General features: G+C 53.1%; 1 protein-coding gene across 6 annotated transcripts in view; it reads right to left on the bottom strand.

The window, feature by feature from the left end:
• Positions 1 to 14764, bottom strand: part of Grk3 (G protein-coupled receptor kinase 3) — a 76007-nt gene that overhangs the window by 35277 nt on the left and 25966 nt on the right. For 5 of the 6 annotated variants that reach the window (XM_020186882.2, XM_074061013.1, XM_074061014.1 and 2 more), the window contains 3 exons: positions 10333 to 10406; positions 2397 to 2498; positions 706 to 780 (listed from right to left, as the gene is read on the bottom strand). In XM_020186882.2, coding sequence (XP_020042471.2) covers positions 706 to 780; positions 2397 to 2498; positions 10333 to 10406 — 251 coding nt within the window. The remainder of the gene's footprint in view (positions 1 to 705; positions 781 to 2396; positions 2499 to 10332; positions 10407 to 14764) is intronic. The other variant, XM_074061016.1, reaches the window with a different exon arrangement.

Raw genomic sequence — 14764 nt, 5'->3', positions numbered from 1 at the left:
ACACCTGGGGTCCAAAACTCTGGCCTCAGTTTTGCATAAATAAATGTTCTCATAGGACAGCAAATCAACATCAGTTTACCTCCCTCTAATTGACTAAATAACCCAAGGCAAGAATAAATTAACTACTTTCATTTGTACATAGCTCAAGGACACTCTTTCCTTTTATAATCAACATAGACATAAAAAGGACACCGTCTCCTTGGGAAGGTGACCCTCTCCAGAAGGGCCAAAGGCTGTGGAGGAGGAGCCCTGCCCCGGCGAAGGGACAGCAAATGCCTGGCCTTGTCCTGATGATGCCAAATCCGATGTCACTTAACCCTGTAGGCCTGCACTGTGTGCAAACCTTGGTTCTTTGAAAATAAATCCACATAATCTGAGAACAATCACCGTAAACACCAAGATCTGACACGAGGAAATAAATCTCATTAGGTCCCTGATTGTCACAGGCACCAAGGTGTCAGATCCTTCTTCCTGGAAGGATTTGCACCTTGGCACCATGAAGATGGCTCCTGGCCTTTTCCAGGAAGACCAGGCTCTTGGGTAGAAATAGGTGACAGTGAGAAGATGGCCAGGACCAGCTCTGGTCATCCAGAGAGAGCACAGTTCCCAAAACAGCTCCTGCACTGCGTTCACACATGCCAAAAAGTGTCACCTAGCCCCACAGAGCAAATCAGATACACTTGTTGCAAAGGAATTTCATCTTACCTGAAAAAGAGTTGATGTCACTTGTTTCTTGGCTAGGTGACTTTGTACGTGTTCTACAGCTTTCTTTGAGAATGGCTTTTAAAAAAATCAAAGAGTATTTTTTTAGCAATAAAAAGTACCAAAACTGCACATCACGGAACACACAGCAGGTAGTTCAGCACGACAAGTGCTAAATGGTAGCCTAGGAAACTCTCAGCAGGATTCTTAAAACCTGTGGCTTGTCCCTCTGGTTGTCCATGTGCCTGGATGGGCAGCAGACAAGTCTCCCCCCTTGAGGTCAAGGGTCCAGTGGTCAGGGGGGTTGGAGGACCCTACTGTCACCTGTCCAGGTGGTCCGCAAAGGTAAAATATCTCCTATATAAAAACAAATGCAGGAACTCGTGCTCAGAGCCAGATGCAGGACTGTAGAGGCTCGGCCCGAGGAGGTGGCACCAGAGGCTCTGGGTACCAAGACTCCCTGCAGCTCCCCAGGGCAGAGCTGGGCAACGACGTGAAGAACGAACTGTAATCCGTGATCACAACTTTAAATTGTCAGGAAAATTGCTTTAAACACCACCTCATGCCGCTTAGCCCAGCTGACGGTGGGGCTCCATAACAGCCAAGTTCACCAGCTCCCCACGCGTCTCCGGGGATGCCGACCCAGCCATGCAGCGAGGCGACAGTGCCAGGGACTTGTCCCAGCTCAGGTGTCTTCCTCTGCCAGCTCAAAGCCATGGCGGTAAGAACTGTGACCGCGCTCTGAGCACCGAGGCACAACAGCGTGGCACTATGGTGAACCATCTACCATGACCAGGGCCACCAATCGGCTTTCTGCCAGATGCAAATGTGGTCACCTGTGTGTCCCCAACCTGATTTTAAAACACAGGGCCAGTGGCTACTGCGTTGGACAGAGTTGGTCAGGTCTGTCAGCTGTACCTTTGGAAAAGGCCTTAATTAATGTGCAGGTGTTTTGAAGTGGTGATTTTCATTATTCTACCTTTTGGAAATAATTTCCTAAGAACCTAGTTTACCGTCATGGCCAACTTAGAGTATCTTATTTACAAAGAAAACATTGATTTTACCTATTACTTAACATTCGGAAGCAAAATTAACCTATCAGTTATGCCCACAATTAACCTGAAGAAGTTATTTAAGGTTTGCATTTGTCCAATTTTGATCGGCCTAATTGTTAAAGTGAGCTAAATTAAAACTAAGCTCGTGCCATGCTGCTCGGTGGTCAAGCACAGGCAAGGACCACAAATGGGCTTCCTTTACGAAGTCTAGACCGAGACTTTCTCCTCAGCTGGTCCAAATTGGTCATGTGATTCCAGCCATTTTTTGCAGTGGGAGTATCAGGTTCTAGAAATATATTAAGAGAACCTGATGCAACAGGTTCTGTGCCAGAATTACAAGGAACAATTGGCAGAGCAGAAGAGAGTCTGGCAAAGTGGTGCACGCCTATAATCTCAGCACTCGGAGGGTGAGGCAGGACGGCGAGTTCTGGGCCACCCTGGGCTACGTGAGACTCCTGTCACAAAACAAGAGGGCACAAGAACTCCACCCCATCCCGGGTATGCAATTTTCAATGTTTAAACAGGTTCCTCCCAAGTTGCTCACGCTGGAAACACTGACCGTGCCTCTCAGACACCCTGACGTGTCGTGACAGGAGGACACACACAGGAGGGCGTGTCGCGGCCAGACAAAGCACCTACATGTGAGCAGGACAGGAGCTCCCTCATGATGTAGGCATCGTAGATCTGCCGGCTCCGACACAGGCGGTCTTCCTCGTTGTCCAGCTTCTCGTACTCCTTTATCTGCAATGTAAAGGTGCCACTCTTGGGTCATGCCGTCCTAGAACCTGCTGCTGCCCTGGGGTGACTGTCACTGACATGTCTCACAACGCATGAGGCCCGCCATCCGTCCTCGCCAGCCATCTCTCCAAACAAATCATACTTAAACTTGGCTGCAGGTCAGGTCGAAGGGCTCTGCTGGGCTCTGAGCCACAGCCTTCCCAAAGTGACAGGAGGAAAACTTGGTCAGGACTCCTGCAGAGACTTGTGAAAATCAGCCACAGGGAGTGCCACAGTGAGGAATTAACCCCTAAGCTACCACGCTGGGTTTTCAGCACTACAAAAGCATTCACAGAAAGGTCACCTCAAAGGCAGCACTTCAAACACTGTGTGAGGAAGCGTACCCTGGCCTGGACGTGGACATGGCCCCATCGCTCTGAGCTGGCAACAGAAGGGCCTGGATGGAAATGTTCCCAACTCTTTCCAGAAATCACTTTAACACAAAGGCAAGACTGAAAAGCTAAGGTTAATGTAGAGCCAGGAAGAGGCCTGCGGCAAGGGCCTGGGCACACCTGTGACACGTGGCCACCTGCTCTGGGAAATGTGCCCACCAGGCAGCCACTCCCACGCTGCCCAGGACACATGGTGCCTCCCTCCGGGGACAGTCAAGGTTGACCTCACCTATGAGAGTGCAGTTAACAGGGGCACAAGCTCCCCTGACTCGAGGGGTTTCGGGTGACAGTGTCAGAGCCCAGCCAGTCCTGCAAGGACTACGGACAGACACAGGACACGGTGTGTGTGGAGGGCAGAGGGATGTCTGACCCTGAGGGTCCACACTGGAGCTCCCTGATTCACAACAGGAAGTCACTGGACAGTCTTAACTGACATGGCGATGGCTGAAATGCCACCTGAACTACTGTCTGCTCAGGGCAGACAGCAAGGGCTGATGACGGCAGGAGCCTGGGCCAGCTGGTGGCCTGCCCAGAGGACAAGGCTGTCTCCAGGAGAACCAGGAGGCCGGCGTCACCAAGGACCTGATGTCCCCTTCCCACTGACTCCTGAAAGCAGGCAACCACACAGGAGCACGGCAGAGCTGGCAGACATGCTGGCCACGAGGGGGCAGGCGGGCAGCAACAGGCCTGTCCCCTCCTCTGGCTGCGCTGCATCTTGGCAGGCTCAGAGCTGCCACCAGAACGTGCAGTGATCAAACACCACCGGCTGCAGGCACGTCACTGCCTGCACACAGTAAGGACCACAGTAGAGCCAGGCGTTCATCAAGCGACTGACTGTCCACACACGTGATGAGGAGCAAGTCCATGAACCAGAGGCCCACAGAGCGACAGACGTTCTCTGGAGGTTTCCGGGGACTGCCTTCATGGGCCCGCGGTGACCTTTCCTTAGGTTGGAGCCTGATAAACTCCAACCTGAACACAGGAAAGGTAAGTCACAGGAAAAATAGAGACCAGGTGTCTGGCTGTAACTCAGACTTGATTTTCTACCCTCAAGGAGGCCACTGAGGACACAGCACCCGTCACCGAGTGGTAGAGGGAGCCTCCACTCTACCACTTGCTTCATGCCGGGAGGCTCGTCCAGATGCCCGAGCACACAAGGCTCTGCTCCGGTGGTGAAGAGCCTCTCACTGAGGGACAGACACGCGGTCAGTGGAGGCGGCCACATGGGCCCTGCAGCCCCTTTCTGCTCCCAGGTGGACCTGAGCCCTGAGTGTAAGCATCCTTGGTCATGGCTGCCACGGGTGGGTCCACCACCAGCAGGGAGCTGGACCCTAGTCACTCGGGTCTCGCCCTGCCCAGTCCACGGCTCTCTCCTTCCTCCTGCACATCATCGAGTTGGCGGTAGCCCTGGGCCCAGGAGTTCCCACTGTCCGTGATGCTGCTTCTCTGGCCTCCGAGGTCCCCAAGGCAGGGCCACCCTGCTCCTCCCCTCCATCTCAATCTCCCTCTGCTGATCTGCAGACGCGGCCACACCTCAGAGCCTGGTGCCCTCATCACAAGCTGCATTCTCCTTCTCCTTGGGCCAAGCCAGGCAGGCGCAGGGTGTCAAATGCCAGTGACAACCTGACCACTCGCTCAGGACCCCCAGGACTCACTGGGACACCGAGCTCCGGATTCTAAACACCCAGCCATGCTCCTGACCCTGCAGGCGGGGGCGTCTCGAGTTTAACTCAGCTACATAGAGCCCTCGGTTTCCACGTCCTCTGCACAGCAGTCACATGGGCCACCTGTCCTCTTCATCCTGAAACTGCATCCCCACAGCTTCAGCCAAAAGCAAGTGACGCCCATGGCCTCCCCTCTGCCACCGACTCACCAAGTGAGTGAGCAAGTGGTGTCTGTGCCTTCTTCAAAATTAACCACGAACCCAGTCAACAAGCTCCTAGCAGAGCCACCTGCCTGAGCTGGCAGCTGGGGACTCCAGACAGAAGGAACCATTACGTCAAGGTGACGGAGAGTTCCGGGTGTGTCAGGCACCAGTGGCTCACACCTGCAATCCCAGCTACTCGGGAGGCAGAGATCAGGAGGATCGCAGTATGAGGCCATCCCAGGCAGATAGTTCACTAGACCCTATCTCGAAAACACCCATCACAAAAAAGGGCTGGTGGAGTGGTTCAAGGTGTAGGACCTGAGTTCAAATCCCAGGACCTCAAAATAAAAAAGGTGATGGAGAGAGACATGACACACAAAGACAATGGAGGAGAACACCAAACAGAAGCCAAGAGGGACAGTGGGGATGAGGAGGAGGAAAGGGAGGGGTGAAAGGATCTGAGGACGCTATGTGTGTATGGGAACAAAGAAATGAAACCCACCAAACATGTTTTAAAGGAGGGATTACAGGGGAAAGATGAGCTGCTCAATGCACACTGCACCCCCCTGTACTATCGATGTATGGTAATTAAAAAATAAACTATAAAAACAGAAGGTACTTCTGAAAATAAAGCGCCACAAAAGGTGAGCCCCTAAACTGTCCCAACACCACCTCTGGGGCTATCTGAGGATACACAGACATAGCGGACGTAGCTGCCAGCAAAGGCCACCACAGGAGACGGAGCCCCGGGCTGACCCAAGTTCAGCGTCCACTGAAACAAAATGTTCCTCACCCTGGAGCTCAATTGCATTGAGATGCAACTGAAATTATTCCACCCCAAAAACAAGGAAATGGAGCCTACATGCAAGGAGGAGACCCAAGAGGCCAGGTGCTGGATCATCAGATGGCGACCTTGAAGTGTAACAGGAAAAGGGGCAGGGGAGAGAGAGAGAGAGAGAGAAAGAGCACCTGCATGGTGAAGGAGCCACAGAGAGAGCAGTAGAGAAAATCAGGACTTTACATAAGGAGAACCAAATGGAAACTCCAGAGTAACAATGCTGTATCTGAGATAAAACTGTCAATGGACAGATATCAGGTGGCTGAATTTGAACACAGACAGAGAAATTATCCAATCTGAAACAGAGAAAAAGAAAAGGTACTGGGGCAAAAAACTGAACGGAACCTCACTCATAGAACAACATCCGAAAATCTAGCACAATCTGAGTCCCAGAAGAGGAAAGCTGCTGTCAGAAGTCGCCATCCTAATTTCCTAGGTTTGGCTAACACCACACACGTACAGGGTAAAGAGCAGCAAACCCTACAACAGACAAACAGTATCCAGTGTCACCTCACTCAGAAGCAGAAACTGTCAGAGGCGGAAAAATGGCCAAGACCCTTCCACCGCTCTCTAAAAGAACTTCACGTGCACAGACTGCAAGTGGACAGGTGGTGATCTGTGTCTGCCCAGTCTGTGACAGTCACATGGAGACATCGCCATTGGAACTGTGTATAAGCCGCCAAACGCACGGGGAACTGACAGTGCTGGTGACTCCAATGCCGTCCTGTCTGTGCCCTGGCAGAACAACCAGATACAAAATTGTCCAGGGGGCCGAGGACAGGGCACAGTGGCCACCTGGACCTGACCAGTATCAACAGAACCCACTTCTCACACCCTGGTTATGTCTTCCACAGCCATTAGAGACAGTCTGAGCCCTGTGTCTCCACCTAACTTCAGGTCACGCACCGTCCTTCTGGTCATGGCAGCCGAGTTAGTGACTTTGTCTCCACTGTGATATCCGTCTACAATGCTCTCTGGTGCCCACCTCCAAGAGGCTCTTTGTCCAACTGCCACCCACTGAGACAGCCTGGGACTGTCCAGTGAGCCACAACACCCCACACTAGCCTGGACCCACGGTGTCATTGCGAGAGGTCCTCCTCCACACACTCCCGGTCTGCGTCACCATCGTTCTGTCGTTCATTGTCTCCTTCCCTCGACCAGAACAACAGCTCCAAAGAGCAGGCTTGGTGTCTGTTCACTCAACAGTGCCAGCCCAACAATCGGAGCGAGGGAACGGACTTTGAACAACATTCTGCCTGGCAGGCTGACCTAAGGGGTGACATCACCCTCCCTTTTCTGGGGCTCACCTCGGATCTGGGTGTAACATTTGCATTTTATGAGTTCCCTTGCAATCCCACTGGGACAGGAAGTTCGAGTGGACACAGGAGCCCCGGACACATTGGGCACTGTCCAGCTGTGCTGCAAGGCAGCCCTGGGAGACAGGTCGCCTGTGAGGATGGTCACAACTTGCTGACAGATGAGGTGCCTGGAACGTGGACGTTAGGTGCCCTTGAGTTCAGGGAGAGCTCCACTGCAGGGACGGCTAGATGACTGCCCCGTGTCCCCTGGTGCAGCTGTACCTCCATCCCAGCCAGGCTCTCTGTCCACACCAGAGGCAGCAGAGAGGCGCCAGGAGCAGCCCCAGAGAGCTGCGTTAAGTCCATGGACACAAGGGATGAAGGTGCCACCGCCCCACAGCAGGCACCTAGGACAGAGTTACTTGTGGGTGGGCCTCAGTGCCAACGCAGCAGAGTCACCGCTGGCCGTGTGATAGGTGACTTAGCACATGCTAAAACTCCAGAGTGGACGCTTTCACGAACAAGAAAGAAAAACAAGAACTTTCAACAGATGATAAGATGTGATTGTGGTTCAGACAGAAATAATAAGGTCAGCACATGCTGAGCAAAATCTTGTGAGATTTAGCCTCATTTATCTTCTGTTTGTGGTGGTATTGAGGTTTGAAGTCAGGGCCTCGAACTTGCCAGGCAGGCGCTCTACCAGGTGAGCCGCTCCACCAGCCCTTTTTTGTGAAGGGTTTTTTTGAGCTGGGATCTCATAAACTATTACTATTTTCCCGGACTGGCTTTGAACCGTCACCAGGTGTGAGCCTCGGCCCCGGGGCAGCCGCATTTTTGTTTGCATGATACTGAATGTACCTTTGTTTTTTTTTTTGGTGGCAGTAGGGTTTGAACTCGCGGCCTCATACTTGCTAGGTGGACGCTCTGCCAAGTGAACCACATACCCAGCTGGCAAGTGAAGGCTGAACTGGAGCACTCTTTCTAAAATGCACTACCGTGATTGTGAAGTGTGGAAAAGTAAGACATTTCCATACACACGCACGAAAGCCAGAGGGAAGGCGCTTCTCCACAACTTACACAAACAGTGGTGCCAAGCCTCTCCTTTGATCACTTGCAATGCTGTGTGCTGAGGGAACTGGCGGGGTGGCGCAGGATGGCGGGGACAAGGCCAGCCAGGCTGCGCGGCGAGGCCATCTGAAGAAGCGATCCAGGGTAAAAGGCCATCGTGCTGCTGCTGCTCCTTCTATGAGCTCTGACTGAGACGCAGCCTAAACTCCACTTTCATTTGTCCCTGACCCTCACTCAGGGGTTTCCACTTCCAAGCACTGTGGCCTTCGGGCTTACTCCATAGTGACTGTGATGCTCTCAACCACTCGGCATTCGGGGCCCAGCACTGTCCTCCGGGCTCCAGGTCCCAGGTGTGAGTCCGGTCAGGTTCTCCAATCCTTACTGGTTATGCTGTCTGTCTGTCTGTCCTGGGAGTCCTGAAAGGAGATCTGTCTCCTTTAACACCTGCCAGCTTTTGCTCTGGGGACTCTGAGATTACGTTATTTGTGACATCAAATTGAGATCGTGCTGCCGTGGCGCTGGCCTCTTTCTATCCTGGTGCAGCGAGTCCGTCCCTGGCGTGGCCACGGCTGTGGTGACGTAGGGGCAGATTGGCCTCTGCCCTCTCGCTTTCCTGCCATGGCACGTGGCCAGTCCTAAACACTCGGCTTCCACTTGGCGTTCAGTCCACGGGCACCGACGGCTTCTGTCCACCCCGCTATTTCGTTTCCCCTATTTTAAGACTAATGGATGTCTCTCGATCCCATTGTTCTCTGACCATTAGATACATGCTTTACTCTGTGACAAGTCACCTTAGAGGTCACCCCAGTGCCAAAGCCGCCCGCCCCACAACCATCCCAGAGCCTCCCCTCCATTCCTGTGTGAGCCGCCCCCCCCCACCATGTCCCCCGCATCTCCCTGGGACGTCCTCTGCCCAAAGGACCTTTTTCAGCTTTGAGCGACGCAGGTCCTGACCGAGTCCAGATGGCCTGTCTGAACACGCCTTCACCGCACTTTCCCTCTTACAGGAACACTCACTTGGGAACCGTTTCTGGTCGGCAGTGTTGGGTTCTCTCGGCATTTCAAGCACGGCCGTGTCACTGCCTTTGCTTTTCTCCAGCGATGCCCAGCGTCAGCCCACTGGTCCCCAAAGGTCACTTGTCCTCTTGCCCAGCCAGAGCTGGGCTTAACAGTCTCATTGGCGGACGTAAGTTCCACATTCTTACATGGACAGATGGACGGACAGACACATGCTTCCTCCGTGTTCCTTCTGTCGGCTTTTCTGAGCTTTTCTGCACCTGTGAGTAGCCACCCTTCCTTATCCTGTGAAACTGCTCCTGCTTTCTCTAGAAACATAGCTCTGCCCTTCTCTCGCTCTTCCCGTCTGGAACTCCTGCTCCCAGACTGTCTGTTTATCTTTGTTGTTTTTCTGAGGCAGGGTCTTGCTATGTAGCCCGGGCCTCAAACATCAGTCCTCCTGTCCCAGCCTCCCGAGTGCTGGGATTACAGGCATGTCTCCCCATGGGTGTTGGATATCCTCACCTATTTCTCTTTTGTATGTGTTTTCTCTCTGACACTGACCTTCCTTCCCTCCTGATCATCTTTCTCGTCTTTGCCTCTCACTCCAACACTACAATGCCCAGCTGGTTCCTTTATCAACTCCCACCAGTGAAGCTGCCTCAGCCTCCGTCCCCTCCCCTCTCCAAGCCCTGTCCATTGTCCCTCTGCTCTCTGCACCTGTTGCTCACAGGTGGTCTGGGCAGGTGTCAGCTGGCTCGGGTGTGGCTCACCCACACCTCACTGGTGTCCCAGCCACAAACTCTGCCTAGCCTCTTGCCGGCTGCTGGGTCTCCTGCCCCATGAGGCCTGAGTTTCCCCAGATCTGTGAGGCTGAGGTAGACAGCAATGTGCCTTCTGGAAACGTCAGTCCAGCCCCAGATTTCACCTGATGTCTTGTTGGGAAGCTGGCTGGACGCCCCACCCCCAGCAGGTTCCCAACTTGGCACGTCAGCATGACCAGGGAATTTTGCTCACTCTTCTTTCAAGCCCAGCAGTGGCCGGTGGCCTCAGCTCTCATCACCAAGAACAGACTGGCCGGTGCCCTGGGCGCCCCAATGGCTCATCCTCGTCCCTACAGTGCCCATCCAGCTCCAAGGCTACAGGGAAGGTGGTTTTTGGAACATGCCTGCATTTTGCAGGTGTGCTTAGCTCTAATAAATTATACGTCACGTTCTGCCCTAATTACTTCTGATGAATTTCTAAATTCATAACACTTAGTACTCTTAACGTCTTGCAAAGCAGGGTTTCAATTTAAATACGCTTTTGAAACAAAGCATCAGGAAAAGTTGTTTCTTACCTCTTCATAAAACTTCACCTGAGGAACAGCGTCATTAATCTCATTCAAACAAAAATCTTTAAATAGCAAGAACCCTAAAGGAAGAGAACACAAGATTTCAGGGTGGCAGCAGGTGTCTTCAAACAGCGCTCAGATCCCAGTGTCTTCCTCCCCGCCTTTGAAAGCCCCTAGTGCCCCATGAGTGGCGGCACCGGGCTCCTGCTCCCGCTCCTCCCGCTTCTGAAAACACCCAGTGAGCACAGAGAGGGAGGCCAGGCCAGGGGAGGCCGGGTGAGGGGGAATGCCATGTCCTCAGAAGCGGGTGAAACCCTAAGCAGAGAGAACCTCCTGGCCTCTCACCCCTTCTCCAGCCCTCGCTCACCTCCTAACACCCCACCAACGCCTTGCCTTGGCCACAACGGGCTCCCCACTCCTTGTCGCTCCTCATGCCTCACCCTGCCCCGCACCCCTCCCTCCTCTGCAGTGGGAAGCATCTAACTCAGTCTCCAGCATGGACTCAGGGTCACCTTTGCTCTGACAACTGTTCTGATGAGTCGGAGGTAGTGACTACAGTGCCCAGCGTACATGTGGTCTATGCGTGTTTGTTGAATGAATATGTGTTTCCATAACTCCTCCAACATGGGTCTGCCAAAATACTGTGAGTTTTGAGCCAACTACTCCTCTGAATTTGGCGCCTCCCACCCTCTGTGACCCTCGCGGCCAGCAGGACACACCCCATGCCAAGCCCACATAAAGGAAAACAGATAACTAAAGAGCAGGCTGAAGTAGAGGTAGTGGGAGATACAAAACTCCAAAACGCAGGGCAATTCTCACAGAAAACAGAAACCCAGAGGGAACTGCAGACATTCACAAGTCAGAAATGGGGGCAGCGAGATCCCCAGGCAGGGTTGAGTGAGGGAGCAGCACTGACCAGACTTGGGCCGGCTGAGGACCCTGGACCTGAACTTGTGTTGCTCTCCTGAGTTCCCCTCCACTGTTCTAGGAACACAGCAGATACCAACCAGTGGAGCTGGACGGGAAGGACCAGGACACTCAGTCCCATGGGCCAGGCCAAGCTTCCCTGAACAAGGGACAGTTGCTGCCACGCCAGTGACTGACCAATGGAGGAAGGGTGGGGGCCCTGGAGTCACACCAGCATTTTGTGTCAAGTGAGGCAATGGCCGCCTCCTCGTCCTGCATTTCACAGTGAAGTCCCACGTCCCTGTCCCCTGCTTCCACCATGAGTCATTTGGAGGTGGCCTGTATGAATCTCCAGGTTTCGGGAGCTTGCTTCAGGTGTTATTCAGATCTGATTCCAGAGAACTCAGTGTCATGCCAAGGTTTTAAATTCACTGAAACTCGACTGACTCTGCATTTGGTCTCTCTAGGTGAATCTCTCCTGTGTTTGGAGACAGTGGTGTCCTGGGCTCTGGAAGGGAGCAAGGCCATGATGTCACTACCACCTGTGCTCCGGTGATACCGAGGCGGGGTTTGCATCCCACCCTTCAATGGTGCCAATTTTGGAAGAGAAAACTAAAATGAGCAGTTGGATTTGAGAGTTCTGACGACATCAGAGACAATGTTGAAGCAGCCGCAGCATGGGTGACGGGCGCTGCTTCTGACCGCCCTTGGCATCGGCTGGGCCCGCAGTCCATCGCCACCACGGCGCCCTGGACTCTGGTCGGCTACCCCAGCTTGACTCCAGTGTTGCCCACAGACACCGGGCTCAGTGTGGGTTTCCAGATCTGCTGGTCTTGGACAGCAGTGCTCAAATCCCCATCCTCTAAGAACCTCGCTTACACTCACACTGCCCTCTCTGGCTTCTTGTCCTCCCTCCCTCCCTCTCTCCCCCTCTCCCTCCCTCCCTCTCTCTCCCTCTCTCTCTCTCTCATCACCCCATACCCCCCCTCTGTCCACACCCACTGTGGTGCGAGCTGCTGGCGGTCACACGTGTTTATTCTCTGCTTCGTTGGCAGCCACACAACATGATCCCAGCGAATCACCTGGGGACTGGCGGTGGTTACGCGCCTTAGGCACTTCTCAAAACTCACATTCCTGTACATCTAACTGGGGAATATTACTTTACTTAAATCACACCTACCTGACACTTCCCTCCCCCCAAAAAAAATCATGAAAGAAGAGAGAAAAATAAGACCAGGTGCACACAGGCGAGCCAGGGACAAAGCACAGATGTCTGAGCGGTGGCTGAGTGGACAGGGAAGAAGCCATGCCAGGCCGTGCCGGCCATGCTATAGTCTGCAGGATGCCTTCATAAACCACGACTGTGACTGGAGATAAAACTGCCACACACAGACGGGACAGAGGTCAGAAACCCCTCCTCTGGCACACCGGGATTCCTTATAAGCAAGAATAAAGGGATCTTTACTTGATAAATAGAACAGCAAGTTGTAAATGTAGGCAAGAAGTGACAGACGTGGAACCACAGCCCTCCTGCCTCCCTGGCATTTGCGCCAACAGAAGCAATTAGTAAATTATTGTCACCTGCTTTACACAAACGGTATAAACATATTTATGCTCATTTAACCCTGCTTATCCAACAGGGTTTTCACTTTTTTAATGTTTTACTTCACATCTAATCACTGCGGGCATTATTGGTGGCCGTCCATTTGCCTTGAAACATCAGTTAGTGTTAGGACATAACAGATGGATGACCTTCTAGACTCAGCCTATCCACCCCACCCCACCGGCAGTTCAGCACACTCATTCTCCCCAAGTGTGGATAAAATGTCCTTACACCTAATCTGTTAACAAGACTGTCCATGCAGGTGATGGGACACTCTGTCCTGGACACAAAGAGTCCAGTGAACAAAAGCACAAATGGCAATGAGGGCAGGTGCTGCTGCAGAACGGGCTCTTCACTGGACATGGAGCATGGAGCACAGAAAGCGAACGGGAGGGAATGGGAGAATCTGCAGCCAGACACTGTCAGGACCTTCCACAGCTCTTTCTTGCCTTCTAAAACTTTTATCACATGGTGACTGACAGAGGAGTAGAAGTTCTGCAGGGTCACCATGCTAATCCCCTCTCCAGACTGTCTGGTTGTTGTCAGTTTTTTCTCTCTGGTGTGAACAGAATGACTGCAGAGTTCACACCCATAACAGGACACCACGGAGCCTTCCTTTCTTCTGAGGCAGGGTCCCCAGTGTGACCCACGCTGCCAGTGAACTCGCCATCCTCCTGCCTCAGCCTCCTGAGTACTGGGGTGATAGGTGTGGCTACCTCGCCTGCTTAGTGTCTCCCTAGAGTCACAGTGGTGCTGTGATGCCTTTCTCCAGCTGTGTAGCCCTGGGACAGCACAACACACATGACTCTTCCCAGTGTTGTTACAGCTGGTGACACACAGCCCTTGGGGACGGCGGACACTGGACGGCGGACACTGGAGGGCCCTCCTTTGAGCCACATGGACATCTGTCCTCTGTATAGACACGGCCCAATGAGCCTGTGGGGGGAACTGCTCGCTCACTCATCAGTGGACACAGGGTCTGGTAGGAATCCACCCCTGTACCAAAAGTGGCTGTGAAACAGACTTGTTGCCAGTTTGAAACATTGGAAAGTGGATTTCGGAGTGACTTCATTTCAGAGTGATCAATGCATTCTCACATTTGAGTAAGGTTGCAGATCTGGGCTCCTGCTCAAGCCAGATGTTTCCTTCTCTGTCTTCACAAACTGCCATTTTTATTGGGTCTCAGGCCTTTTGCTTGGATGTTTCTGGGGCTTTCCTGTGTTGGGGCTGACAGTGAGCACAGCCAACCTGCATCACTCACGGAATTATTACACACAGTTTTGACCAAGCACAGTAAAAAAAAAACAGTAAGTTCTTAAAAATCAAAAGAAGCTTCAAAAACACCACTTTAAATTCCCCAGCACACCTGACACATCTCAGCTGGCTGGAGCAGCTCCCGGTCATTCCCTTGCCATCACCAGATGTGCTGAAGTCACTGTGTGACCTGCTGAGGGTTTCCCGGCCCTTGCTTTGGTGAAAATGCAATCTGCCTCCCAAAATGCAGGGTCGAAGTGAACAGGCTGAATTGGAGTGGTGGAGGGAGAGTCTGAGGTCTGCTGAAGGCGGCCTGTCTCCAGGAAGTTAGCAGCGCTGTGGCAAACGAACCCAGCGCCGCACACAGGCTGAACCAGCTCTGTGTCCTGTGCTCTGCACCCTGGGCTCCACACCCCAGGCTCTGCACTCCGAGCAGGCGTGATTCTCCTCAGTACCATCTCCTTGAACCTGATGCCATGGACGCCAAAAGGCCACAGCTCTGTCATCATTCTGGAACCCGCCCTGCTTCCCTCCTTGGTTACCTGACTGGGAAGCCCCCCGGCCTAGGATGGGTGGTCCACATAACCCTTCTATGTTCCCTATGTCCCTGGGTGACCGGGAACACCTCTAGCCTCCCTGTTCCGTGGTACAAGGACAGTGTGTATGGCGTGCAAG

Source organism: Castor canadensis, chromosome 18 (genome assembly GCF_047511655.1).
Source record: "Castor canadensis chromosome 18, mCasCan1.hap1v2, whole genome shotgun sequence".
Lineage (NCBI taxonomy): Eukaryota > Metazoa > Chordata > Mammalia > Rodentia > Castoridae > Castor > Castor canadensis.
The sequence above is the reverse complement of the archived record's forward strand: the minus strand, read 5'-3'. Positions and strand labels throughout refer to the sequence as shown.